Raw genomic sequence first — 27,861 nt, 5'->3', positions numbered from 1 at the left:
GCCGGGCGCGGAGCGGCGGAGCGGACACGTGGCAGCAGCGGCGGTAGCAGACCGGGCAGCCGCGGGCCGCCCTCCTCCCCTCCCTCCGTGCCTGCCTCCCGGCGGCGGCCCCCGCGCCCGCTCCTCGGCCCCGCGGGCCCCCGGCCGGCCGGGCGCCGCTCTTCGCGTCTCTCCCTCCTGTAGCCGACCGGCCGGGCGCGCGGGCGCCGCGCTGCGCCGCCATGGGGAAGGGGGTGAGTGTCGGGCTGCGGCGGGCGGGAAGGAAGTCGGCGGCAGCCTGGCGGGCGGGCGGGCGGGCCCGGCGGCGGGGGAGGAGGAGGGCGGGGGACGCGGGTCGGGCCCCGCCGGGAGCGGCCCGAGCGCAGCCCCGCTCCCCCTTCCGGGCCCCGGGCCCCGCCCCGCGCCCGCCCTGCCCCGAGCAGCCGGTCCTGCCGCGGCCGGCGCCGGCGGGCGGCCCCGGGGGCTCTGGGGCGCCGCGGGCCCCGGAGGCAGCGCGGGCCCCGCCGACGGCCGGCGGGCGTGACGTCCCCGCCCCGCGCGGGGCCCGCCTCGCAGCCCCGGGCCTTCCGGACGTGCGGGCCTCCCGCGCCCTGGCGGGGTCGGCGGGGACCCGAGGCCGGGCGCAGGCGGCGGCGACCGGCGCCTCCCCAGACCCCGACCCCCGGGCGGCCCGAGGCTCCCGAGGAAGGGCGCGGGGTTGGGACCTCTTCGTGTGCGCCCCGGAGTGTGAGTGTGCGCGCGTGCGCGTGTGAGTTGTTCCCGGGACTTGAAGTCGGGGCTCAGAGGCCGTTCTCGGCTGGTTCCTGCGCCTCGGTCGTTCGTTGGAGCTGAGCCACCTCGCTTTCTGCCTCCTCCTGAGGAGCACAGGTGTGATCCCGAGCGGGTGGCTGGGGCTTCTTGGCGAGGTGTAGGCCTGGGCGGTGCGTGGGGACCCCAGGGGCGCGCCGTGTGGTGGGTAGGGAGGGGGGTCCGCTGTGGAGGGCCGGTCTGCACCCCAGGACCTGCTCCCACCCTGGAACCGGGCCCCACCCCTCGAACCTGGGACCGGCCTGGTAATCCGTTCTTGATTCACAACTCCTTTGTCCCCTCTTAAAAAAAAAAGAAAAATCTTCCGAAAGTTAATTTCCTTGGAGAAGGGAGCGTTGTCGGGGAGGAAGGGCAGAGATCTCTGGCGTGCAGGAGCCGTGGAAAGGTCACACTTTGCCCAAGGTCAAGTAGAGACTTCCTCAAGGTCAAATGGTTGGCGAGTGGCCACCAAGCCTGAGGTACCTGTGGTTCTCTGCCTAAACTTACCGGGTCACTCCTTGTCTGTGATCATGGAAGTCCTCAGGTGGTTCTTTGGATGAACCTGGTGTATTTGTGATCTAGCTTCAATGGTCAGTTAAGCAGAGAAGAAGCTGAAGTTACTCGAGGATGTCTAGCCCCCCTTCCAGTGAGGTACACGGTGCTTCAGTCACACCCAGATGGGCCCCCGGCAGGGTCACCCCAGCAGCCTGATGGGATCCTGACCAAATGTCCAGGGGCCAGCAGGCTCCCGGTTGTGTTTGGCACAAGATGGCACGGCGCCCTCACTCTTGGAGGGGGGGGGGTTGTGCTGCACTGAATGTTCAGTTGCTATGGGGGGTGGGGGCTTGCTGGTGACTGACTGTAATCCAAGTGCTCCAGAGAATATTGCATACTAAAGGGTTGGGATTTTTCCACATGGGGTTACAGTGTGGGTGGGGTATGACCAAACCGCTGAGAATCGTTAGCCAGGAAGCCTGTTGGCAGCTAATTTTTAAAGTCATTGTTATTTTTCTCTTGCCTCCCCTCCCTTTTCTCAATGCCCTTCAGGACTGGGGTTTTGGTGGGGTTTCAGGTGTTTGTCCTTAAATAATCTAGGTTCCCAAGCTCCTGGAAAGAAAGTAAAGGAACAAATGCTGAATCATTGCTTGGTGAAATAGGATTTGCTCCCCACCCCTTATTTCCCCCTCATTGGGTGTTTTGTTGTTTTTATTGCCAATGACTTGGCTTAAGGCCTCAGGCCTACCACCCACAGCATAACTGTTCAGGAGCCCCAAGATGGTTTTCTTAGGTTCATAGAAGATGGTTGGGGAGCTAGCTATTCACTGCTCTTCCCAGCTTGAGTTTGAAGATTAACTTGGGTACCTGGAAAATAAGTCATAGCTTCTGGGTTGTGATGTACAGAGGTTCAGGTACGGAGTGTACAGAGATGGACTCAGCAGAACTCCTGCTTGGATGTAACAATAGCAGCTGCCCTTTGGAAGCTCAGCTTGACGGAGTGTGACTAAATATCCTCTGGCTGCTATAAAGCTAGTGCTTTAGACTGAAAAACACTGTAAGGCGGTCTTCCCAGTGGGGAGTTGCTAGAGCTGGCCAGGGCGGATGGACCAATGGGCCAGTCACAGGAGGCATGGGTGACCAGCCGGGTGGGGTGAGGAGAGAGGTGCAGGTGCTGGCTCAGCAGGAGTGTATTGGGGTCTCTTGTACTGTTTTAAACTTCAACCTCTCTTGGTAACTATTTGTTGATTTATGGTGTCTCTGCTAGTAAGTTTGTAGCACTTGAGTGAATCACCTTCAAGTGGGAGAGTAGGAAAGGGGGAGGCCTGCACCCTAAACCCGAGGAGATGTGGAAATCAGCCCCAAAGATGACTTAGAAAACCCACTCCCAGAGGGAGACTTGTGTTTGTCATCCCAGCCACTCAAAAAGTGAGATCTGAGGAGTTCAGAGCCAGCCTATGTAACCCACTAGAGTCTTATCACCAGTTAGCCAGCAGTGTCCAAAGGGAATGAAGGTGTGGCTCAAGTGGTAGAGAACCAGCCCTCAGCCTTGAGCAAAAAGGCCTAGCTAGGGACGACCAGCCCCCAGGCCCTGAGTTCAAGGTCCAGTTACTGGGACATTTTTTTTTAATACTGTAGTGTCTATCCAGGTGAGGACTAAACCTTAAGATAAAAAGTTCCCTAGGATTGTTATTTTGTGATCACGTTTAAAAATAAAAAGTGGGTTCAACATTGTAAGCATGGGAGACTTGGTTGTGCTTCCTACCTGCCCCATTGTATGCCTGTACAAGTCATTGCTGTTGATTAGTAACAAGTACACAAGACAGACTGACTTCTCAATTCTAGCTTTTGTGTATCTTTTTTTTTTTTTTTTTGGAGATATGGAAAAGTAATAAAATGGTTGCATCCTTTGAGAGCAAAGAGATTTATAAAAAGAAAAGCCCAAAGCCCTGCCCAGGCCCAGGATCTAGTGGAGTAATCTGGGCTCTGTTTATAAAGCGATTCAAAATCCCCTTTGCAAAGTCACCATTGTGTCTGAGCTTACCAGGTAATCAGGCCTGAGAGCTGAGCTCTCCTCTTGAACGGAACAGCCCCTCCCGAAAAAGATTAAAAATCATTAAGGATGGAAAATAATGGGAGATAGCACTAATTGCCTCTCAGAGGAGAGGAGAGCTGGCAGTGTGTGAACAGCCAGCGTCCAGCCGTCCGGTGCGCTCTGCTTTCTACTTTCACTTTTCCACTTTTCAAAGGAAGGATGAACCAGAACCCACCGTCCGTTTTTAGTTCTGTTTTACACAAAGCAGAGGGAGCTTTTCTCAGCTCCCCCTCCCCCCTTTCTGTGTGTGTGTGGGGGGGGGGGGGAAGGACAGGACGGAGGGAGCTGGCCAGGCCGCAGGCCAGGGGTGAAGCTCAAGTGTCAGATCAGATGGGCTCCTGCTCTCTCCTAGTAATCAGAGCGGCTGGGTTTGGACAGCAAAACACTGGCAAAATGTTTCCTTAGCCCTGCCAGCCCTGTGCAGGTCTGCATTACACCAGGAGAACGGTCCAGTTAAGTACAGGAAACAGTGTTCAAATCCACGATGCTTTCTATGGAGAGGGGGAGGGTGGGTGTCCTAGGGCTTGAATTCTGCCTGGGAGCTGTTCCTGAGCTGTTTTTCTCAAGGCTGGTACTCTATCACTTGAGCTACAGCTCCACTTTCAGCTTTTCTTTTTCTTTTTGGTGGTTAATTGGAGATCAGAGTGTCACAGGCTTTCCTGCCCAGGCTGGCTTCAAGCCCAGATCCCCAGATCTCAACCTCCTGAGCAGGTAGGATTACAGGCGTGAGCCACCAGCACCTGGCTCTGCTTAGATTCCTTTTTTGTGTTTCTGGGGTAGGCTATGAATTGAGCATGTGAGGGGAGTGTGGTCTCTGTCTGGGGAGAGACGTGTTCTCTGTGTGTGACTCGTGGGAGTGCACGGGTTCCTGGCATTTATTTGATGTGTGGAGGCAGAGGGCTGCCCTCAGCCTTCATGTCTCTGTTTTGGTTTCATTTGGTTCTTGAGCCGAGGAATTTTTTCTTATCTAGTAGAAGACTGGGTCCCTTCTTAACTAAGCAATGACATGTATCTGGGCATTGTCTATTTGGCTGAACTCAACCCTGAGAGCTCTGTGGCTCAGCTTTGTCTTCATGTGGGTGCTTGGGTCCTGTGAGCTGCCCCCCCCCCTCCCCCCGTGTTGACTCTGCAGTCTGAAGTCTTGGTGTTGTCGGTGGCCCTAGGGCACTTTCCAGCTTTCCCTCTGGTGTTTTTTTTTCCTTTATCCTCCAATGCCATGCTTTCCTGGCACTGTGTTTGTTTTACCATTCCAACTAAACATTATGTTTCTTTAGGCCTGGATGCCTTTGTTCCCTGCAGCCCAGCCATCATTTTCCTAGTTTGAGCTTCAGGATACCAGTTAAAGAAGCCCTCAGAAGCCGGGCACTGGTGGCTCACGCCTGTCATCCTAGCTACTCAGAAGGCTGAGGTCTGAGGATCGAGGTACAAAGCCAGCCGGGGCAGGAAAGTCCATGAGACTTGTACCCCTTGAACTTTTCTGCTCAAGAATAGCACTCTACCACTTGAGCCACAGCCCCACCTTTGGATTTTTGCTGGTTAATCAGAGATAAGAATCTTGAACCCTGATCCTCCACCAAATTCTAGCCTTCTGAGGATTACAGGCACGGGCCTCCAGTGGGGGGCTTTGCAGCATAGATGGGGGGTGTGGGCTGGTGATAGACTGCATGCAGGACAGTAGGCCGAGGGAGCAAACCCCAGGCAGGGTCTGAGCTCTGTTCTTTGTCCCTGCTGGCTGCAGCCCAAGTTTAGAGATACTGACCCAGGCACACGGCAGGGCGGGGCCAGTCTGTCCTCCAGCAGCGAGTGCATCTGGGAGAGGAGAGGAGCAGAGCAGAGCGCAAGACCTGGTGCTCCCTGGGTTTCCACCCCCTCCCCTGGGCTGGAGCACAGTTACAGCTCTGCCCAGGTCGCTGCAGCCCACAGATCCCTGGCTGGAAAGAAACCACCTGGCTCATAAACGGTGTTTTAGGAGCAATTGGAAATGGAATATTTTATTACTGTCATAAACTGTATACAGCTGTATCTTTTCTCAATTGGCATTGTTTCGTTTCATTTTCAGTTGATTTTTTTTTTTGCAGGGGGGAGGGAACAGGGATCTCAGGGCCTGGGCACTGTCCTTTAGCTTTTTTTGCTGAAGGCTGGTGCTCTACCCTTTGAGCCATAGCTCGACTTCCAGCTTTTTTCTAGCTAGTTGTAGATAAGAATGTCAGACTTTTCTGCGCAGGCTAGATTTGAGCCTCGAGTATCTGGGATTACACGAGTGAGCACCGGTGCCTGCTTGTTTGTTTTCTGCGGTGCTGGAGGTTGGGGATTGGGCTGTGCTCTGTCACTGAGCCGGTAGAAAATACCCACCCTTAGGGGTTTTTGTTTTGTTTGGTTTTGTGTGTTGCTTTAAGGGTGAAAGGCTTTCTTTCCACTGGCAGTAGGAATGGCAGCGTTGCAAATGTTCAATAGGAGGAGTGAGGGCTTTGCCCGCACTCCTGCCTTGGGTGCTGGGACTGTGCAGAACTCCTGGGCCCCATGGCTATGCTGACAGCACCCAGAACAGGCTCCTAGGCAACCTGTGAGCCCAGCTTCCTGCCGGGTGGTGCTTGCCAAATTGAGTTCCGAGATGCTCTGGGCTGTCGTGCGCTGCCTCATGGGGCAGTTCTTCCACCCACCCCTCACCCACGCCAGCTAGCCTAAAGCTTTGGTTTTAGGTTTTTGCACACTGTCAGTTTTTTTGACAACCAGACTCTCACAGGGCCTCTGTGGGTGCTTTGGTGATTGTGCCAGGAGTGGATGCGGTGTTAGGAAGGGGAGACTGAGGCAGAGGCGCGCCAGCTGCCTTAGCGCCATCCCCAGGGATGGATTTGAGCAGGCGTGGTAAGGAGGGGTGAGGATACGCCTCTCCCTCCCTAAGGGCCCCAACCCCTTCCAAGCCTGCCCCCTGCCCCACCAGGGCCAGGGGTGCGTTGATCCATGGGTCTCAGGCGGTTGACAAGACTCCATCCAGGGTGGCATGGAACCTCTTCTCCCCACAAAGCCCGTGTGCCCACCATCTTAGCTGCTGTTTTGGGGGAACTTAGCTGTCACTCACCATTCCTCTTGTAGAGGATTCATTACCGAGGAAGAGGAAGCAGCGAGTTCCCCTCTGGATGCTCTCAGGAACGTTTGAATGCGGGCCTTTACATGTCTTTCCCTTCCTCCTGCCCAGAACTTTCCATCTGTGGGGCCTCTTGCCTCACTCCGGTGCAGTGATAGCAGAGTTCTAGGCTGTGGAATCCCCAGGAAGCCCGATGAGGTCACGGTGGGGGCCTGAGTGGAGCGGCCACCCAGGACCAGCCACCACCCTGCCGCCGGGCTGTGACTTCCCTGTTCTTAAATTAGAATGGAAAATCCAGTGATGACCCAGGACCAGGCCTCCTGCGACTTCACCCCTGGTGCTGTGGAGGGTGGGACCCTGGCCCCCTGGTCGCTCCTAGTGGCCAGCGCAGGCGTGACGGGCACCAATGAGTGGGAAGGTCACTGGAGGTCATGGAAATCAAGGAAGCCCCATTTTTGGTGTCCTTTTGCCATGGATGAACATCCCTGAGTATCTTTAAAGCAAATAGAAACAGTTGTATGACCCGATCTTACCAGCTCCCCATCCCGCACCCTGTCCTCTCCTCACACAGACGCAAGACTTGCACCAGGGAGTCTAGTAGAATCTGATGGGAACTTAAATATCACTGCACCGCCCCCACCCCATGCACATCCAGATAAATTAGTATGATGTTACCGTTTCATTAGTGGAGGACTGAGCCGCGTGAGCAGCCTATTTCTGGACAATCATTGCCTAGTGAGAAAACTGATGTGAAGAAAAGGAAGTCTCTCTCACGGTGATGCCTCCTCTATCCCTCTCGTCTGCCTTCCCTAGCAGGAGTTACTGAAAAGTTTGTTAGGGGTCCTGGATTCCCAGCTAACCTGACCAGTGGTAGCTGCAAAGCCACCAGGCACATATTTAACAAGTGGTGATAATGTTTGACTGTGCAAGTCTTAGCTGCTCAGTAATACAGTCTTTCTGTCTGTCTGTCTGTCTGTCTCTTTCTCTCCCTCCCTATTTCCCTTTACCCTTCTCTCCCTCTCCTCCCCCCTTTCTGAACAAAAGCATTCAGAATGTACAGATGGAGAGACAGAGGTCTTACCTCTGATTTTCATTTAACGGTGACCTTACTTAAAAACTTGTGAAGCTATATTTTAACGAAGCACTGGTGGTTCACCCACATACTCTTATATACTCTTAGCTACTCGGGAAGTTGAAATCGGAGGCTCACTGTTTGAAGCTAGCCTGCACAGAAAAGTCCTTGAGACTCTTAATTAACCAGCCAAAAAGCTGGAAGTGGAGGTGTGGCTCACGTGGTAGAATGCCAGCTTTGAACGAAAAAACCTGAATCCTGAGTTCAAGCCCCAATACTAGTACAAAGAAAAATCAATAGAAACTGGCACGTGTTTTCATAGCGATTCTAAGTAATTGTGCTTCCCCACGAAGTGTGTGGAAGACATCGCGCAGGAGACGGTGGTTTCTCTTTAGGAAGAGCCCTGTTTAGCTTAGGGTTTTTTCTAATTCTCCTTGCTTTTATTGTGTTGCGTATTGATTGCTTTTCATTTTCACTTGAACCCCAAGAGCGGCACAGTTAGGACGTTTGCCAGTGCGGTTGCATCATGGCGGGGAGAACATCAGGAATGTGGACTATCTTTAGGCCTGCTCCTTTCTGGACAGATAAGAGGAAAACCCCCACCTTACTCTCCCATGAGACAGCACCCGTCCCAGTGCCAGCAGCCACAGAGCTGAGTGGTATGGTCAACGCTCACCTCCAACACGAATAGCGTCCCATCTCCGAGTGACCAGTGAGAGGAGGGTTTTCTCTGGGAGTCTTGAGTTCAAATCAATGTTGTCTTGCAGCTGCAGGGGTTGTGACTGTTGCATGTCGCTTTGGGGGCAGGTTTGCACGTCAGCACCGCACAGTGCCGTCTGGACACACGTTCCTAAGCATTGCTGTAGGCATTCTTGATGTACCTCTGGAAGCCAGAAATGGCTGAGAGCCACATATGAAGACAATTGCTGATGCCACCTTGTATCCCTCCAAGCTAGCTGGGGGAGGAGCCTGGCATCAGGGGCCTGGTCTCCCGACTTGACTTTGGGACCGAGTTCGGCTTCATGGAGATAAGCTCAGGCGTCTTAAATCAGGCTGGGGGAGTGGAGTTATCTAAATTTAAAGTAAGGAGGCAACATTTGCTCTAAAAATGCTCTCAAAATTCTTGTGGCTCTGGAGAGGCGTGGGTGGATCCTGTGAATTGCACAGCGAGGCACATGCTCTTCTGACATCTTGCCTAAGTCAAAACATTTCCAGTGACTTTCATTTGGAAAGATTTTAGGGACTCCCATTTTTTGCGTGGTGTGTGTGGTGGGGGGTGGTTCTTGAAGAATTTTAGGGTCTCTAAGCTCATCCAAGAAGATGAACTGGTTAGTGTCATTGCAACAACACATGATGTGCTTGCAATGAGCATTTACTCCTTCCCCAAAGTGCAGAGTTTGTATCTGTGTGCTTCTGAAGGGGAAACAAACTTGAGAGTTACTGACTTACTGGAGGAACGCTGGCCTGTGTTGGAGCCAAGATGTGCAAGCTGTGTGAGCAGGGGGCACAGGGGAAGAACAAGTCTGCGCCTGGCAAGGATGGTTTGATCCTCTTGGTGTGAACATGGGAGGGTACGGGACAGGGATCTGTGCCTGCACGGCTTGTCCCGTGCTCTGCTCATGGGAGTGAGGCCGGCTGAGGCCTGCCTCTACCCAGGGCGGGATCTATGCTCACAGCTTGGTGTGGTGTGTGGCATAAATGTGAACGTGTGCATAAGGGCTGTCCCCGTATTACACTCTGTGACCCTTCCAGATAGCTGCTGTCCCTAAAGCCACCTTGACCCCAGAAAACCTTCAGTTTCTGTAGCTGTGCAGAGCTCATGGCCTTTGTTTCCCATGTTCTCTCGTAGGCTGGACGTGATAAATATGAACCCGCTGCCATTTCTGAACATGGAGACAAAAAGGGGAAAAAGGCCAAGAAAGACAGGGACATGGATGAACTTAAGAAGGAAGTTTCTATGGTACGTACTGCAGTGTGTGGGAGGGGGGGGGGGGAGAGAGAGAGGGAGGGAGAGATTTTGCTTTAAAAAATAATTGCAGAAAACCCGAGGGATTCTTTAATTCCAAATAACAAGCAACATGCAGAAGTGAGCTGTGATTCAAGTGGTAGAGCACCAGCGTTGAGCAAAAAAGCCAAGCAAGATCCCAAAGCCCAGAGTTCAAGTCCCAGGATTGACACACAGTGGTGCTAGAGAGTTGTTAGTTTTTTGTTTGCACTGGCTTCACCAGAGGCTTGCAGAAAGAGCTGAGGCTGATGTTCTCTGGATTAAAATCACCTGGGCAAGCCAGGTGCTGGCGGCTCCCACCTGACATCCTAGGAGGCTGAGATCTGAGGACTGCAATTCAAAGCCAGCAGGGCCAGAAAGTCTGTGACTCTTATCTCCAGTTAACCACTCAAAAAACAGAAGTGGTAGAGCACCAACCTTGAGCAAAAAGAGTTCAGGGACAGTGCCCAGGCCCTGAGTTCAAGCTCCATAACCAAAAAACCTACCTGGGCAGAGAGGCCCCTCCATCCTGACTGAGGTCACTAAGTGCCTGGGGTTTCTATGACTTAGTGTGGCAGCACCCATTAGCCACCCCTGACAGAAAACTCCGGGAAATGGTGTGAGCTGTTGGACAACTGTGGAGAACAGACCAGTCAGGACAGGACACCTGGTGTGGATGGAGTTTTTGTTCTTTTTAATGTTATAGTATTTCATTGTTTCTGTTGCCCCTTAGGATGACCATAAACTTAGCCTGGATGAGCTCCACCGGAAGTATGGAACAGACTTGAGCCGAGTATGTTCTCCTTTGAAACTCTGCACCCGATCTCACGTTGCCTCCATGCCCCCTCAGATCTGCCCTGGGGGCCTCTGGGGGGCCCTAGAGACAGCCACCATCTGAGTGTCTTACCAGGGACAGTGCACCTGGCCTGGGCTTTCACAGGGGCTCCCGAGCAGGCGTCTCCCTGTCACGTCTCTGAGGCAGCCCAATTGTCTCCAAGATCACCTGTCTCCTCTGGGGATAATGGAGGCGCCCCCTTTAGTCGGTTGAGTCTTCAGCAGTCATTTCTTCATATGTTTCCCGGCCTGGCTCACTGCTGTGTGTCGGAACGTTGGTGGTTGAATCATCTACTTAAAACCTTTGTGTAAAATCCAGAGGTGCTGGATGCTGGCGGCTCGCACCTGTAACCCTAGCAACCCAGGAGAGATGGGGGATAGGCTTCAAAGCCAGCCCGGACAGGAGAGTCCGAGACGCCAACTAACCACCAGATAACCACAAGTGGTGCCTGTGGCTCAAAGTGGTAGAGCGTTAGCCTTGAACAGAAAAGCTCAGGGGCAGCACCCAGGCCCTGAGTTTATTTGTGGGGGAGTTTGAGCTTATGGGACCTGTGGAGGCAGAGCATCATGGGAGTTGTGCGCCTAGGAACCCACTGGTGCTTCCTTGGCTCTACAGCTCGGGACACCTTTTATCACTGGTTTTGTTTGGTTGTAATTGCTGAGTAGTAGCTTGTGAACACAGCCAGCCTCGGCCTTGTGTATTTTCCTCAGGGCTTAACAACTGCACGCGCCGCTGAGATTCTGGCCAGGGATGGCCCCAACGCCCTCACCCCCCCACCCACCACCCCCGAGTGGGTTAAGTTTTGCCGGCAGCTCTTTGGGGGCTTCTCCATGTTGCTGTGGATCGGGGCGATCCTTTGTTTCTTGGCTTACGGCATCCAGGCTGCTACGGAAGAGGAGCCTCAGAATGATAACGTGAGCCACGTCGTGGTGGCATGGGTTGGTGGGCGCGTAGGGCCCCTCAGCCTCTGCCCCTGCTTCTCCTCCACACGGGGTGTCTTTTCCTCTTCTCTTCTGGTCAGTCTCCTTTTTGGAAGCTTTGATCTTGCTTGCATACCTGGTTTTTCTCAGCCAGGAAGCACCTGAATGCTCTGTCTCTGTCCTGAGGCCTAGCTCTCCCCTCCCCCAGCTCTATCTCTGTGTAACTCCCCCTCACCCCCCCCCCCCCCCCCGCCTTTCCTCCCCCAGCCCCCAGCTGTATCACTAACTCTCCCTTCTCCTGGCTGTATTCTAACTGTCCTTCCCCCACAGCTGTATCTTGGCGTGGTACTCTCTGCGGTGGTCATCATAACCGGTTGCTTCTCCTACTACCAAGAAGCCAAAAGCTCAAAGATCATGGAGTCCTTCAAAAACATGGTTCCTCAGGTACTTGTCACAGTGGTTCTCCTTCCTTCCCACTCTCAAAATGGGAAATAATGTGGGGTTGCAGTTTTCTAAATTTTAGTCTGGGCACCAGTGTAATCTCAGCTACTCAGGGCACTAAGATCTGGAGGATTGTGGTTCAGAGCTAACCTGGGCAGGGAAGTCTGTGAGGCTCCAGTTGACCAGCAAAAGGCTAGAAGTGGTAGAGCTCCAGCCTTGAGCTTTTGAAAAGCCAAGTGAGCTTGAGGCCCTGAGGTCAAGAACCGGTACCGCACCGGAAAAGAAATGTGCCAGCCACAGAGCAAGCACAGTAAGAAAAGTAACTTAATTAAGTTGAGCAGCCTTTTATGTCTGGTCAGAAGCTGAGCACTGTCTTATCTGTGTACTCTTTATAACTAGTAGGTCACCGGTCCTCTGGTTCTCTTGAGCTGCACGCTTTCCTCGGCACCATTAAATGGTGTAAAACGCTTCTCCTTCCACAGCAAGCCCTGGTGATTCGCAATGGGGAGAAAATGAGCATCAATGCGGAAGAGGTTGTCGTTGGGGACCTAGTGGAGGTGAAGGGCGGAGACCGCATCCCTGCAGACCTCAGAATCATATCTGCAAACGGCTGCAAGGTAGATTTTGAGCAGAGCCGCTCGAGGCCCAGGCAGTGCTGGAGGTGCCACAGCCTTACCTCCCTGCTGATCCCCACAGGTGGACAACTCCTCCCTCACCGGCGAGTCGGAGCCGCAGACGAGGTCTCCGGACTTCACCAACGAGAACCCCCTGGAGACGAGGAACATCGCCTTCTTTTCCACCAACTGCGTGGAAGGTAGGCCACTCGAGGGCACTCCCGGCGGGGCCTGGCCCTTCTCATGGGCCATGTGGCTGTTTCCTCTGCGCAGCATGGAGGTGGGCGCGGCCCGGCTGTCCATCCACTCTCCCCTCCCACGCCAGGCCTGCCCAGCATTGTGGGGCTGGCCTGCCACTGCACACACGTGCGGGCGTCCCTTTGCTGGTATGAGACTGCACATGGCAGCCATGCCCTGCTGTGCCCCCAGGCACCGCCCGCGGCATTGTGGTGTATACCGGGGACCGCACGGTGATGGGGAGGATCGCCACACTGGCTTCGGGACTGGAAGGCGGCCAGACCCCCATCGCCGCTGAAATCGAGCACTTCATCCACCTCATTACGGGTGTGGCCGTGTTCCTGGGGGTGTCCTTCTTCATCCTGTCCCTCATCCTCGAGTACACCTGGCTGGAGGCCGTCATCTTCCTCATCGGCATCATCGTGGCCAATGTGCCAGAAGGCCTGCTGGCTACTGTCACGGTGAGCGGCTTGGGAGGAGCCGGGCGCAGTGGCTCACACCTGTGATCCTAGCTGCTTGAGGCTGAGGTGGGAGGCTCCAAGTTGGAAGCCAGCTCAGCGGGTATGTCTGGGAGACTATCTGCAATCAACCACAAGCTGGACTTAGAGCTGTGACTCAAGTGGTAGAGCACTGGCCTTGCCTGAAAAAGCCAAGAGAAAGCATGAGGCCCTGAGCTCAAACCTCAGGATGGACACCAAATAAAAGCCTGGCTCAGAAGGTGGCGGGTCATGCAGCAGAACGGGCAGGGGATAGAATGGGCAGAGTCGTGGCTAGTGTTATTTTTCTTGGTAGCACCCACTGGAGGTGCAGGAGCCCCATGTCTGTGGCCCTCATTTATACTCAGATCTCAGAGAAGGCTGGACAGAGGGAGAGTTAGGGTCAGGTTTAGCAGGATTTGGGGGAATGGCAATCTGGCTGAGTGGCACCATGGGGTTCCAGGTCTGTCTGACGCTGACCGCCAAGCGCATGGCTCGAAAGAACTGCTTAGTGAAGAACCTGGAGGCCGTGGAGACTCTGGGCTCCACCTCCACCATCTGCTCCGACAAGACCGGAACCCTGACCCAGAACCGGATGACAGTGGCCCACATGTGGTTCGACAATCAGATCCACGAGGCTGACACAACTGAGAACCAGAGCGGTAAGCACCACCTACCCACCCACCTCAGAGGCTCTCTTAATTTCCACCATTTGTTAAAAAATGCTGAAGTTAATAGAGAAATCCATCTTGTACATATGGACTGGAATTAGTTTTATTAAGCAAGATACCAGCGGGTGCTGGTGGCTCACACCTGTAATCCTAGCTGCTCAGGAGGCTCATCTCTGAGGATCATGATTCAAATTCAGGCTGGACAAAGACAGTAGAGCTGTGGTTTAAGTAGTAGTAGAGTACTAGTCTTGAACAGAAAGCTAAGGGACAGCACCCAGGCCCTGAGTTCAAGACTTGGTACTGTCACAATAAATTAAACGAACAAATACATGAATAACATTGGAGCTTGTGGTGGGACTAGAAGAGCTAGGAACGCAGCGTCGTGTTGAGTTAATGCGTCCTTGTCTGTCTTGTTCTGTCGCCTCCAGGTGTCTCTTTCGACAAGACCTCAGCCACCTGGCTTGCTCTGTCCAGAATTGCAGGTCTTTGTAACAGAGCTGTGTTCCAGGCTAACCAGGAAAACCTCCCCATCCTTAAGGTACGCTCCAGAGCCCCTCAAACACTGCCATCAGGACTGGGATTTGAACTCAGGATCTCTCCACTTAGGCCACACTGCCCCCCCCTACCCCCAGCCCCACCGAGCTTTGCTTCAGATAGCACCCTGCTTGCGTGACAGGTTCCCTGTGTGTAGAATTGTCTTGCCTACATCTTTCAGTGTGCCATGGGAGATGAAGGAGAAATTTGTCCCAAGCCAGGTCCAGGCCAGAGAAGTGACAGTTCTTGTGTGGGGGACAGACTGGTCAGACCGGTTTTACTCAGCTGCCCTCCTAGGCATCAATAAACACAGTGGCCAGACAGGGCTGCTTGGCTGCATGATCACATTTGCATGTCAGGCTATACTCTCAGGCCACTGGTTTTCTTAAAACAGCCCAGAAGTTTCTCTTATTTGTCTCTAGCTTGTTTATTAATGATGTGAAAATAAGATTGTAGCAGAAAGCATCGCAGCCTCTTGGAATCCTCCCACAGTCTGAAATGACTGTGATTTGGCTGCATTGCCCAAGTGGAGTGGTTCTTCCAGATGGAACGTAGAACGTTCCAGAAGGACAGAGTAATGTAGGCCCACTGAGCTCTGAGCCCCTATTGGGCCCCACTCCCGCCCTGCCAGGCCTACTGACCTGGTACTCGGCTCATACCAAATTGCCAGGGCACGTGCGGACAGGTGGTCATGGAGATGCCAGCTTGCTTGATCTCACACATGGTTGTCTTGGCCTCGGATCAGTGTTGATTTAAAGATGATGTTGTTTATCTTGGGTGGGGGGAAGGGGTTAGATATGACGTGTCTGCTCCATGTTTCTCCTTACCTCAAAATGGAAGTTTTCCAATCTTTGAGACTTTACCAGGCACTGGGAGCTCACGCCTGTAACCCTCACAGCTCGGGAGACTGGTATCTAAGGATCATGGTTCGAAGCCAGCTCAGGCAGGAAAATCCATGTGACTTTTCTCGCCAAAAATCCAGAGTTGTGGCTCAAGTTTTAGGAGCCCCAGCCTTGAGCTAAAAGACTATAAACAGGACGGTGCCCTGGCCCTGGGTTCAAGTCCTAATACTGGCTTACACAACTCCATTTATTTCGTGGGTTGCTGTCTGGTGTGTGTCCTTGCAGGGGTGGCCTAGTATGCAGACTGCACACACGTGTGCACCGGCCGCGATCTCAGGCTGCCCCCGCTTCACACCAATGACGTCCTCAGTCCCGGCTGCTTTGTCTAGTAGCTGCTCTGCTTTGCCCAGTCCCGGGGCCCTGAGCCGCTCTCTTCCCATTCTTAGGCAGTGAGCACAGGAGACTACAGAGTTTACTCTGTGGTGGGGTCTCAGCCAGCCAAGTGTGCAGCCGAGAATCCCCTTTGGTTTGGAGAAGTGATTCTGGGGGGATAGCAGCCGGAGGAGGTGGGTGGGAGGTGGGCACCGCCTAGGGCAGAGGGTACCGGAGGAAGCTGGGCTGTCTGGTGATGTTGGAATGGATCCCTCCCTCGGCAGTACCTGGGGTGGGGTGTCCGTGACCAACAGCTGGTGTGTCTGTCCCCAGCGTGCGGTGGCAGGGGACGCCTCGGAGTCGGCGCTCCTCAAGTGCATCGAGGTGTGCTGCGGCTCGGTGAAGGAGATGCGGGAGAGGTACACCAAGATCGTGGAGATCCCCTTCAACTCCACCAACAAGTACCAGGTGTGCGGCGCCTTCCCCCACGGTGGCGGCTGCCACTCTCAAGATGAGTCTCTTCTGAACAGTGCTCGACCCTTGTAAATGGTTTGGGGGTGGGGGACACACATGTACAAGTGTGAGCCCATCCCTTGTTCACACATTTCCTGCGGGACCCACTGCACACACAGCTATATGGGAAGGCGGGCGCTGGTGGCTCCTGCCTGTCATCCTAGCTACATAGGAAGCTGAGATCTGAGGATCACGGTTCAGACAGAAAAGTCTGAGATGAGACTCATCTCCAATTAACCTGCACATGAAAACAGCTCCAAGTGGAGCAGTGGCTCAAGTGGTAGAGCACCAGGGCTTGAGTGAGAAAGCTAAAGGACAGCGTCCAGGCCCCAAGTTCAAGCCCCAGTAACTGGCACCCAAAAATAAATCGTTGGGGTTCACTGGGGAGCTTCGAGGGTGCGTTCCCAGGCCTCTCCGTGTGTTTTGTCAGCTCATCGTAGCGTTCATATCCAGCAAGGCAGGCAGTCCTGGCATGTGCGGTGCCAGGTGACCAGTGGGTGCAGCCGCCCAGTGACCCCCTCCTGTGACTCTTCCAGCTGTCCATCCACAAGAACGCCAATACAGCCGAGCCACGGCACCTGCTGGTGATGAAAGGTGCCCCGGAAAGGATCTTGGACCGCTGCAGCACCATCCTCCTCCAGGGCAAGGAGCAGCCCCTGGATGAGGAGCTGAAGGATGCCTTCCAGAATGCCTACCTGGAGCTGGGCGGCCTTGGGGAGCGCGTGCTGGGTACGCTGGGCCCCGTGGTGGGGTCGCGCCTGGTCCCATGGGCCTTCCTTTCGCCTGCAGGGGAAATGCTTTCTTTGCTGCCTATTTTGAAATCAGTGCTGGAGAAATGTTTGTGCCCTGGGCCCTGGGAAGCCATCCTGGAGATTTTGATTCAGACTTCTTAGACCCAGGGTCCTCTGTGGGGGCCACCAGTGGGATCATGGTTCAGAGTCACTTCAGGAAGAAGAGTCTGTGAGGCTTACCTGCAGTTAGCCAGCAGGAAGCTATCAGGGTTGTGTTTCATGTGGTCAAGTACTAGCCTTGAGGGGGAAAAGCCCAAGTACAAGGCCTTGATTGAGTTCCAGCCCCTGCAGACACCTGTTGTTCAGGCCACAGCCTGCCCTGCCTCTTAACCCAGCTAACTCTTGGTGTGTCTGGAGCCACGCCTTTCCTCTGCTGTCCTTAGAGCCAGAGCTCTGCTCACCCAGCCTCGAGGGAGGAGCGCGCCTCCTCTCCGCCACTTCACCTACTTGAAAGTTCATCTTCCACTGTCCAGTGCACTTGGGAATTTGGCCTTTGTGTAATATGTTGTGGGTTGAATACAAATCATGGATGGTTCTTCCTATTCCCGTTAGCTGAAGGCAGTCAGAACCGGTTGTTCCCAGACTGAGTCACAGCTTTCCCCAACATCTGACCCCAAGCCTCTGTCTGTCCATCCATCCATCTGTCCGCCAGAGGCCGCTGCCCCCCTGCAGTCATGCTGCCTTCTCCACCCACGTTAAAGTGGCCTCTTGGCAGATGTTAATAGCTTGTGCCTGTAACTTTGACTGCTCAGGAGGTCGAGATCTGAGGGTCATGGTTCAAAGCCAGCTCAGGCAGTCAAATCTGTAGGACACTTCATCTCCAGTGAGCCAGTGAAAAGCCAGAAATAGACCTGGCTCAACTGGTAGAGCATCGCCCTTGAGTGAGGGCTAAGGGAGAGCACCCAGCCAAGCCTTAAGTGACCTCAGGGCACGTGGAAGGAGTGGCCTGACCGTCCTGAGTGTTGGGGGGGGGGGGGAGCGGTGACAGGCGCTCCGCAGAGCGTCTGTGGTCTGCGCTTGCCTCTGAGGAGGCATTTGCTTATAGAAAATGCAGAATTGCAGAGGCCTGGCCTCGCATGAAGTGCAGCTCCGGGCAGACACGCATGGCAGGCGCTGCTCCGGCCACATCGCGATTACACTGCACACTTCTTGCTCCTTGGTCAGGCGAGGAAATGAATTCTGTCTTTCAGATGCCACTTACCTTGAGACCCAGGGTCTTGTTAGGACCAAGGCTGGCCTAGAACTGGACAATCCTTGAGCCTCAGCCTCCTGGAGGCTGGATCACAACCTGTTCACAAAACTAGACTTGTGAGACATGTGTTAGTACTCAGGCTTGAGCTCGGGGCCTCATGCTCTTGCTTGACTTTACCTGGAGGCCAGCACTCTACCACTTGAACCACACCTCCATCTCACTTTGCTGCCCAGGCTTGCTTGGAACTGTGATCCTCAGATCTCAGCCTCCCGAGTAACTAGGATTATTAGGCATGAGCCACCAGTGCCTGGCTGTCAAAACTATACACTTGTAAAAGAATATTCCAGATGAAAGTGGCACGTGGAGCCAGGTGGCGAGCGGGCTCTGCCGGCTCACGTGGCCCCACCCTCCTCCTCCCAGGTTTCTGCCACCTTCTTCTGCCAGATGAGCAGTTTCCCGAGGGGTTCCAGTTTGACACGGATGAAGTGAATTTCCCCGTGGATAATCTCTGCTTTGTGGGGCTCATCTCTATGATCGACCCTCCCCGGGCAGCTGTTCCTGATGCCGTGGGCAAGTGCCGGAGCGCTGGGATTAAGGTAAGGCGCCCGCAGTCTCCATTGCTGGATTCATCTTGCAGGGATATGGGGTGGCACCCAGGTCCGGGTTCTGGCTCACTCTCTCATTTCTTGCTTTACTTGATCAGTTAGTACTAGGAATTGAATAGCTAATGGGGAAGGAGCATCTCTACTTTTTTGGGGGGAGGGGGCGCGGTCATGGGGTCTGAACTCTGGGCCTGGGCGCTGTCCCTCAGCTCTTCAGCTCAAGGCTAGCGCTCTACCACTTGAGCCACAGTGCCACTTCTGGCTTTTTTCTTTTTGCTTATGTGATGCTAAGGAATTGAACCCAGAGCCTCAGGCATGCAAGGCAAGTGCTCTACCACTTGAGCCACAGCAGTATTTCCGACTTTTTTCTTTTTGCTTATGTGGTGCTGAGGAATCGAACCCAGGGCTTCATGCATGCTAGGCAAGCATTCTACCACTGAGCCACCTTCCTAGCCCCGCATCTCTACTTTTTAACTAAAGAAATATAAAGTATGGCTGGGAAGGTGGCTCAGTGGCAGAGTGCTTGCCTAGCATGCATGAAGCCCTGGGTTCGATTCCTTAGCACTATATACACAGAAAAAGCCAGAAGTGGCGCTGTGGCTCAAGTGGTAGAGCACTAGCCTTGAGCACAGAGAGGTTCAAGGGTCGGTGCCCAGGCCCTGAGTTCAAACCCCCATGACCAGTGACCAGCACCAAAAAAATCTTGTGTAACAGATTTGCGTTTTGACTTCACATCACGGTCCCTAAAGATCAGGCCAGTATAGAAAAACCAACCACAGTATGAAATGTCCATACAGTCCACCATAATCAGACCTTTTTTTTCTTTGTCAATTTTACTAAGTATATGTATTGATAAAAGAAAAATAGACACTTATGTCTGCCACTTACTGTTCTCATGAATAAGGATAAAATCTGAGTGTTGCTGGTATGGGCATTTGATTTCACAAGCAGATGCTTCTCATTACTACTAGTGTTCTTTTCCTCTGGTGTTCCGGGCTGGAGAGCCCGGTATGTGCATGTGATCGTCTTGTGTGCGGCCATTGGCTTGGAGGCCGCCTCAATATCATCCCTCCCAACAGGTCATCATGGTGACAGGAGACCATCCAATCACAGCCAAAGCCATCGCCAAAGGTGTGGGCATCATTTCAGAGGGCAATGAGACGGTGGAAGACATCGCTGCGCGCCTCAACATCCCAGTGAACCAGGTGAACCCCAGGTACGGCCGGCTGGGAGCTCTGGTGGCAGAATCACAGGTTCTGGGATGGATTCGTTCTGGGCCTACTCCCCAGGCCAGAACACACCTGCCTTGTGGGCTTGTGGAGGAGCAGAAATGGGGGTGATTCTGGTTTGTTTCTGGGAAGCTGGGGTTTACAGAGGCTCAGGTGCCCCAGAGCCAGTGAAAGTCAGGAGGCACTCTTGAGGCAGTGATCTGGGGGTCTTCTGTGTGTGTGTGCTGCTACTGGGGCTTGCACTCAGATCTGGCAGCTGCCCTTGAACTTTTTCACTCAACATTGTACTCTGCCACTTGAGCCACACCTCCACATGCGGCTTTTTGCTGATTAATTGGAGATAAGACTCTCACCAACTTTTCTTGCCCAGGCTGGCTTTGAACTGCTGTTCTTAGCTCTCAGCCTCCTGAGTAGCTGGGATAGTGGGTGTGAGCCACGGCCCCCAGCTTCCAGTGTCCTGTGTCGCGCACCCCCTTGAAGTGACAGCATGCTGGTGGCGTGGCGGATGGCCGCCTGTTCATTTTCTTCTTGGTTCCTGACTTCAGAGACGCCAAGGCCTGCGTGGTTCATGGCAGCGATCTGAAGGACATGACCTCTGAGCAGCTGGACGACATCTTGAAGTACCACACAGAGATCGTGTTTGCCAGGACCTCGCCCCAACAGAAGCTCATCATCGTGGAAGGCTGCCAGCGCCAGGTCAGTGAGCAAGAGGCGAGGAGGCTGTCTCCACTGGAAGTGGAGGTGTGGCTCACCCGGTAATGCACCAGCCTTAGTGTGAAAAACCTGAGAGCTTGAACCTGAGTTCAAGCCCCAGTACCAACCAAAGGGGAAAAGGCAAGGTTATGAGAGCCCGCCTCCCTCCTTCCCCATAGGGTGCCATTGTGGCCGTGACGGGAGACGGCGTCAACGATTCTCCGGCTTTGAAGAAAGCGGACATTGGGGTAGCCATGGGCATTGCCGGCTCTGACGTGTCCAAGCAGGCCGCGGACATGATCCTGCTGGACGACAACTTCGCGTCCATCGTGACGGGGGTGGAGGAAGGTGAGCGCCACGTGGGGAGGCATCCTTGCCGCTGGCAGTCCATCCGTGGCGGCCCTGCTGTTTCGGGGGTGCCTGTCTCCACACCCAGCAGCCAAATCTTGCTTTCCTAGGCCGTCTGATCTTTGATAACTTGAAGAAATCCATCGCGTACACCCTGACCAGCAACATTCCAGAAATCACCCCCTTCCTGATATTTATTATTGCCAACATTCCACTGCCGCTGGGAACGGTCACCATCCTGTGCATCGACTTGGGCACCGACATGGTGAGCAGACCCCTCGCGCCAGGCCGGGCCGGGCCGGTCTCCCAGGGTCACAGTTCAAAGCCAGCCCAGGTAGAAAAGTCTGTGAGACTCTTACCTCCCATTAACCACCAAAACACGGGAAGTAGAAGTGTAGCTCAAGCGGTAGAGCACCAGCCTTGAGTAGAGGAGCTAAGGTACAGGGCCCAGGCCCCGAGTTCCAGCTTGGGACTGACACACAACACAAGAACATGCTGGCATGGGGCTGGGAAGGTGGCTCAGTAGTAGAGTGCTTGCCTTGCATGCATGAGGCCCTGGGTTCGATTCCTCAGCACCACATAAGCAGGAAAAAAAAAAAGCCGGAAGTGGTGCTGTGGCTTAAGTGGTAGAGAGCTAGCCTTGAGCTGAAGAGCTGAGGGACAGCTCTGAGGGACAGGCCCAGAGTTCAGGCCTCACAACTGGACCAAAATAAAAAGAGCATGCTGGCATGCCAGGCAGCAGCGCATGCCCGCTTACCACCTCCGAATCGCACGTTCTGCAGTTCTTCTTTTTTAAATGGTGTCTATAACACAGTCTCATGAGATAAGACCAGTTTAAAGGGGAAGAGGTGGGAATTATCAGAAGGTTCATTCACACAAGTAATCCTCCCTACTCAGGCTGAGATCTCAGGATTGTAGTTCAAAGCCAGTCTGGGCAGGAAAGTCCATTACTGAACAACTACCAAAAAAATCTCAATAAATACCATTTCCTCCCCGCCCCCAGGTTCCCGCCATCTCCCTTGCTTACGAGCAAGCCGAGAGCGACATCATGAAGAGACAGCCCAGAAATCCCAAGACTGACAAGCTTGTGAACGAGCGGCTGATCAGCATGGCCTACGGGCAGATCGGTGAGCCGCAGCCCCATGCAGGCAGCTTCAAGGGGCGCGCGTGGACACGCCTGGCTTGGGGGGGGGGGGTGCTGCTGGCACAGATCCAAGTTCTCCGCCCTGTGAGAAGCCAGCTAGTGCGGCTGCCTGCCCACTGGCTTTTGCGTGCAGCTCCGCGTCTTTTGTCTCACGCTGTCCTGCCGAACCCCAGGATTAGAGCATTAGGAAACTTGAGGCTTTAGCAATTGGCATTTGGTGCCCACCAAAGCACAGTCCTGCATGCAGCCTTGCCCATGCCTGGGTCCTGGGCTGGACTCCTGCCAGGAGCAGTGCTGTGGGCAGATAAGGTACTGCCGCTGTGGCAGCGAGGGGCAGCCGCAGTTGCTGAGGTGACTCAGCACAGGGTTGCCGTCTGCAGTCATCGCTGGTGGCCTCGGGTGACCTCCAGGGAGACCTCTCGGTTGTGTAGATGAGATCTTGTCTCTGGGAACTCGGGGTGTTCCCCTCACATTGGATGCCAGAGGGGCAGGGATCCTGAAACTGTGGGGGAAGCACCAGTGCCTTGGGGAGGAGCAAGATGGCAGCATGCGAAAACTCTGAGACCAGAGCTTGGAGTTTTTTAGATTAAAAGGAGAGAAGGTAGCCCACTGCTGGAGGCGTGCAGCCCACACCTCCATCATAGCTGCTTAGGAGGCTGAGATCTGAGGATTCAACGGTAGCTGGGGCAGAAAAGCCTTTGTTGTCTCCGACAAATCAGCAAAGAGCTGGAATTGGAGCTGTGCTGAGGCTCAGGGGTGGAGCACCAGCCTTGAACAAAATGCCAGGCCATAAGTGTGAGGCGCTGACTGGGTTCAAGCCCCAGGACCAGCACAGACACAAAATCAGGCAGGCTGATTTCTCAGAAGGCTCGTGGCCTGATGAAGTATGGGAAACGGTGTGTTCTAAGAGCAAGGTGCTTCTGTCTTCTTTTAAGCTCTTAAAAAGGAACTCAAGAAGTAGAGCCTGCCTGGGAGTCTCCACGCCTCCCTCCTCTCCCCCCATCCCCCAGCCTTCCCCAACCAGCGCCAGCGCCAGCGCCAGCGCCAGCGCCGCAGCCACCAATCAGGTGACAGGGCTTGGCAGGCCTTGCCAGGTCCCACTCAGGAAGCCCCCATCTTTCTAGGCATGATCCAGGCCCTGGGCGGCTTCTTCACCTATTTCGTGATTTTGGCTGAGAACGGGTTTCTCCCGATTCACCTGCTGGGCATCCGGGTGGACTGGGATGACCGATGGATCAACGACGTGGAGGACAGCTATGGGCAGCAGTGGGTGAGTGATGGCCTGACCCCATGACCTGTGACCCAGGCCCAAGCTGCCCCTCCAGTTGCCCCCACCCCAAGACCTTGGCCGCCCCGCCCCCAGCCACGTCTGCCTTGCCTTTCAGACCTACGAGCAGAGAAAGATCGTGGAGTTCACCTGCCACACGGCGTTCTTCGTGAGCATTGTGGTGGTGCAGTGGGCTGACCTGGTCATCTGCAAGACACGGAGGAACTCCGTCTTCCAGCAGGGCATGAAGTAAGGGCTGGCGCCGCACCTAGGGAGCTGCAGAGATGGTTAAGCAACACTCTGCCACCACCACCACCCCCAAAAAATGTCACACACAAGGCCAGGTTTCCATAATTAGAAATTTGATTGGAAAAAATAGCATTTACAGTCAGGTGTTGGTCTTGCCTGTCATCCAAACTACTCAGGAAGCTGAGATCTGAGGATCGAGGCTCAAAACCAGTCGGGGCAGGAAAGTCTGTGAGACTCTTAGCTCCAGTGAATCCACCAAAAATCCGGAAGTGGTGTTGTGGCTCAGGTGGTTGAGCGCTAGCTTTGAGCAGAAAGCTCAGGAACAGTGCCAGGCCTGGAGTTCAAGCTCCATGACTGGCACAAAAGAAGAAAAGCTAAACCTCTATTTGTGCGTTGTAAGCTCCTTTCCCCGTTGTGTTTCAGGAACAAGATCTTGATATTTGGCCTCTTTGAGGAGACGGCCCTGGCGGCCTTCCTGTCCTACTGTCCCGGCATGGGTGTGGCGCTCAGGATGTACCCCCTCAAGTGAGTGGTCCTCGGGCTGTGGCGTGGGCGCACACGCTGTGCTTTCTGGGTGGTGTGTGCAGGGATCCCGTGGCCAGGAACGGGAGGGAAGTTGGCTTGTGAGGGAGGTGGCCGGGCGAGCGCTAGCACTCACAGCCAGTGCCCAGCTGTCCTGGAGTCAGGGTCTGGTTCAGACCAGACTGTGTGTTTGGACTGCTGTGTCAGCCTCCACCGTCCCAGGCTCCGATTCCCTTCCCAAAGGAGGAAGGGTGTGAGGTCGCTCCAGGGCCCCTTTTCTTTGCTAGTTTAGTGGGACTTACTGGGAGCCCTTGGGTCATTGAGTGTGGTTAGGGTGGCGTCCACACTCCGTACCCCAAGTTGTCCATGAGCCTCACCGAGTGCCTTCCACAGCAGTGTACGGGTCCAGCAGTATTCCTCTGCCTGTGGACGTGAGGACACATTCCTTTCTGGGTGCCGGACCCCCTCCCGCCCGGCTGTCCTGCCGTGCTGCCTGGGCGTCTCAGGCACCTCCCTGTCTCCATGGCAGGCCGGCGTGGCATGGCCATGCGTCTCTGTCCCCAGTGCCCCCTGCAGAGCAGGTTTGCACCACACAGAAGATGTGACTGAGTTGAATATCGTTGACCTTGCTTATCAAGGGGTCACAAAGTCGCACAGGGCTCAGCTCCTGACCTCTGCTCCTCTGCTGTGTGGGGAGGAGGTTGAGTGGGGACATAATGGTGTAGAAATAGGAGGAGCACGGCCAGTCCTCACGGAGCCCTGGGAGCTGTCACCAGGTACACGCCCTTCCGCCAGGGAGCCTGTCTCCAGGCTGGGGCCTCGGGGCTCATGCAGGCCTCGGCTGACAGTTGGGGCTCCGCTTTTTTCAGTTCCCGGGTCTGGGACTTGGAATGCACAGCAGGCTGCCCCAAACTCCATTGCCAGAAACTAAGCTCAAGTGCTGCATGGCCAGCCTGGACCCACCCTGGCGGTACTCCCACCGGGAACTGTGCCAGGACGTGAGACAGGCACCGAAAAGCCGAAGCACTTTCAGGCCAAGTGCTGGCGCTGCGGCCTGTAATCCTAGCTACTCAGGAAGCTGATAACTGAGGACATGGGTTTGAAACCAACAGGGGCAGGAAAGGTCACAGAGCTGGAAGTGGAAGTATGGCTCAAGCGGTAGAGCACCAGGCCTGTGGTCAACCCAGTACCAGTCCCAAAAAAAGAGAAAGATCTTAAGCACTTGAGAAAGGGAAGAAAGGAAATGTGCAGGCAGTCCACAGTTGGCACGTGTAATGTGCCCTCCTCCCTTGCAAGCCAGACAGGATGGATCACCCATCCCAGGCCTGCCAGCCCGAGAGGCAACCATCTGCCCCTAGACCCAGCGTGGACTGTGATGGGTGGTGAGCTCCCCACAGCATGTCTTTCTCTGGGTGGGCTTCGTGGATCTGAATCGGTGCCCACCTCTCCCTGCAGGCCCACCTGGTGGTTTTGTGCCTTCCCCTACTCCCTCCTCATCTTCGTGTACGATGAAGTCCGGAAGCTCATCATCAGACGTCGCCCCGGGGGTAATTGGGTTGGGGCTGGAGGGGGGAGGAGGGGGTGCGGAACCTGGGCTCTCTGGGCTTTGGTTGGCTTTGCTCTTGGTGTCCGAGGCTGGTGTGAGTCAGACTGCCGGCCTTACCCAGGGTGGAGCATTGCACAGGTTGAGTTACAGGTCATATTGTAGATTTTAGTATTCAGACCGGACAGTGTTGAGCCTCATCAGCACCTTAACCATCTCAGAGAGGCGGCTCTCGCCTGTAATCCTAGCTGCCGGAAGGGCTGTGCTTCCAGGCCAGCCTGGGCAAAGAAAAGTCCAGGAGACTCTGATCTCCAGCCGAACGCTGGAAGTGGAGCTGTGGCTCCAGTAGTAGAGCACTGGCCTTGTGTCAAAAGCCTAAGGGACAGTGAGAGGGCTGAGTTCAAGGCCCCACACTAGCACCAAAAAGACAAACACAGACCATCTTCCCAGATTAAAAGAGAGGGGTCCCGTGTTGAGTTTGGGGTAGCACCCGCCCCACCCTGCCTTCTCCCCATGTTCCCCCCCCCCCCCGGGGGCACTGGGACTGGACCCTGATCCATGCCTCTTCTCTGCTGCCTACAGGCTGGGTGGAGAAAGAAACCTACTACTAGTCTTGTCCTGCACGCCCGGAGCGCCGGGCCGCCCTCTGCATCCGCAACCCCTGTGCGCTCAGTCTGGGAACTCGGGATCACCCGGTCGGAGCACCGGAGCATGTGGGAGCTGGACGTCCGGGAATGCAGCATGTCACCGCAATGGGGGGCGGGGGGAGGGTGCCTGAAAAACAAATAAAACACCGGAGCCGGGAGCGACGAGAGCAGGGAAGGATCTCACGTGCCTTTTTGTTTTTGTAAAAAAGGAAAACCTGGGAAGGCTGAAAGAATACATTTTATATCTGGATTTTTACAATAAAGATGGTATCAGTGGAGTTGGTCTGTGGTGCGGTGGATTTGTGGGTGGGAGGCCTCTGTCTCCCAGGGTGCGGTCGTTAAGGCAACCCCTCACCCGCATCCTCTAGTGGCCTGTTAGGGACGCCAGCCCTGCCCCGAGAGCCTCGGCCCTAAGCTTAATCAGCCCCCGGGGAGGGACTCACCTGCACGCCACCTTCCAGTCCAGTCCCCGGGGCGGGCTGGTGTCCCTCTTCCTTCCCCGCTTCCTACCGTGGGGACCCCGCACCTGCACTGAGGAGGCCCAGGTTCTAGGTTAGCTCTTGTCCCTAAGCCATGCTTCCTGCTCTTCTGCCGGCTTCTCCCAAGACAGTGCCCACCGCGTGCTCCACGGGCACCTGTGTTTTCTCCAAAAATGCCAGTCAGCCCTCAGGCACAGCGGGGCCGTCACGCGGCGCCCTCCTCTTCTGCCTCCGCCCACTTCCTGTCGTCTCCCTCCGCGCTCTGCTGTGATGGGCACTCGCAGAAGGCAGCAGCCTCCAGTGCTGTGGCGGCCGTGCCAAGGAAGGAGGCGACAGAAGGAAGACTTCGGGGCTGTAGGGGCTGAGACTGACCTGACCGGACAGGAGGGAGGCTGTGTGCTAGAGGCCACAGGCCTCCTACCCAGCCCAGCCTCCGCCTCCCACACCTAGAGAGCTGACAAGTGCTGTCAGGGTGGTCACAGTTCTGGTGTGAGGATCTGAAGCCTGAGGCCTTGAACCCTGGGGGGGGACTGTTAAGAGAGCTGCCCTTCTGGAATGTTCTAAGAAGCCCTGGGCTAGGAAACCACAGTGGGGAGATGGAACCTCCAGCCCTTGTCTACCAGGACATTTCTGCCCTTTTCTGTTTGATGATCATTTATCTTGGGGGGAGAGGAGGATTGTAGTCAGGCAGATCCCACGCCTGTAATCCTAGCGATTCAGAAGGCTGCACTCTGAGGATCATGGTTCAAAGCCAGCCCGGTCAGTCAAACCCAAGACTCCAGTTAATCACCAAAAAGCTAGATGTGGAACTGTGCCTTTCAGTGAAAGAGTACCAGCCGTGAGCAAAGACTACAGGAAAGCACCCAGGCCTGAGTTGAAGCCAGTACTGGCGTGCACACACACACGCACAGTGGAGGGGCTTGATGTCCCAGCTCATCAGTGGTAGGGGTGACTACAGTGCTGCAGAGGCAGTGCGGGCAGGCAGGCGGACGGCGAGAGCTGGGCCAGGACCTGGAGAAGGGTGACGGGTTTGTGCCGAACAATGGCGGAGGTTGAGGCTGGTGTTCAGACAGAAGATCATGGAAAGTTTCCTGGAAGCGAAGCACAAGCCATTGGACAGCTATGCAGATGAGTTTGCCCTCCGGAGCCTGGGACTGTCAGGCTGCAACTTGTAGAACAAGGA

At 54.9% G+C, this 27,861-nt stretch overlaps 1 protein-coding gene across 2 annotated transcripts; it reads left to right on the top strand.

Annotated features, from left to right (window-relative positions):
- On the top strand, positions 1-26,477 carry Atp1a1 (ATPase Na+/K+ transporting subunit alpha 1). 2 transcript variants are annotated; one of them, XM_042692283.1, is made up of 23 exons: positions 1-233; positions 9,383-9,493; positions 10,251-10,310; positions 11,063-11,266; positions 11,603-11,716; positions 12,196-12,330; positions 12,410-12,527; positions 12,757-13,025; positions 13,504-13,702; positions 14,140-14,249; positions 15,793-15,927; positions 16,509-16,701; positions 18,376-18,551; positions 19,637-19,773; positions 20,332-20,482; positions 20,659-20,827; positions 20,938-21,092; positions 21,831-21,954; positions 23,096-23,241; positions 23,357-23,487; positions 23,911-24,012; positions 25,465-25,556; positions 26,135-26,477. In XM_042692283.1, exons 1-23 carry the CDS (start codon positions 222-224, stop codon positions 26,161-26,163), a joined length of 3,072 nt encoding a protein of 1,023 aa, XP_042548217.1. In that variant the 5' UTR covers positions 1-221; the 3' UTR covers positions 26,164-26,477. The 2 variants fall into 2 exon arrangements, with proteins under 2 accessions (XP_042548217.1, XP_042548218.1); XM_042692284.1 differs by having other exon boundaries at positions 12,196-12,333; positions 12,413-12,527.
- Positions 26,478-27,861: the final 1,384 nt, after the last annotated feature.

Source organism: Dipodomys spectabilis, unplaced genomic scaffold (assembly GCF_019054845.1).
Source record: "Dipodomys spectabilis isolate Male_0828 unplaced genomic scaffold, ASM1905484v1 ptg000148l, whole genome shotgun sequence".
In the NCBI taxonomy this organism is placed as follows: Eukaryota; Metazoa; Chordata; class Mammalia; order Rodentia; family Heteromyidae; genus Dipodomys; species Dipodomys spectabilis.
This window is presented reverse-complemented; position numbering and strand designations above follow the sequence as displayed.

What these genes read in the sequence shown, in the direction of transcription:
- Atp1a1 (XM_042692283.1), top strand. An exon ending in GTCTTCCAGCAGGGCATGAA is followed by an intron (nt 23,488 to 23,910) that starts GTAAGGGCTGGC and finishes GTTGTGTTTCAG; the next exon opens with GAACAAGATCTTGATATTTG. An exon ending in CTCAGGATGTACCCCCTCAA is followed by an intron (nt 24,013 to 25,464) that starts GTGAGTGGTCCT and finishes CTCTCCCTGCAG; the next exon opens with GCCCACCTGGTGGTTTTGTG.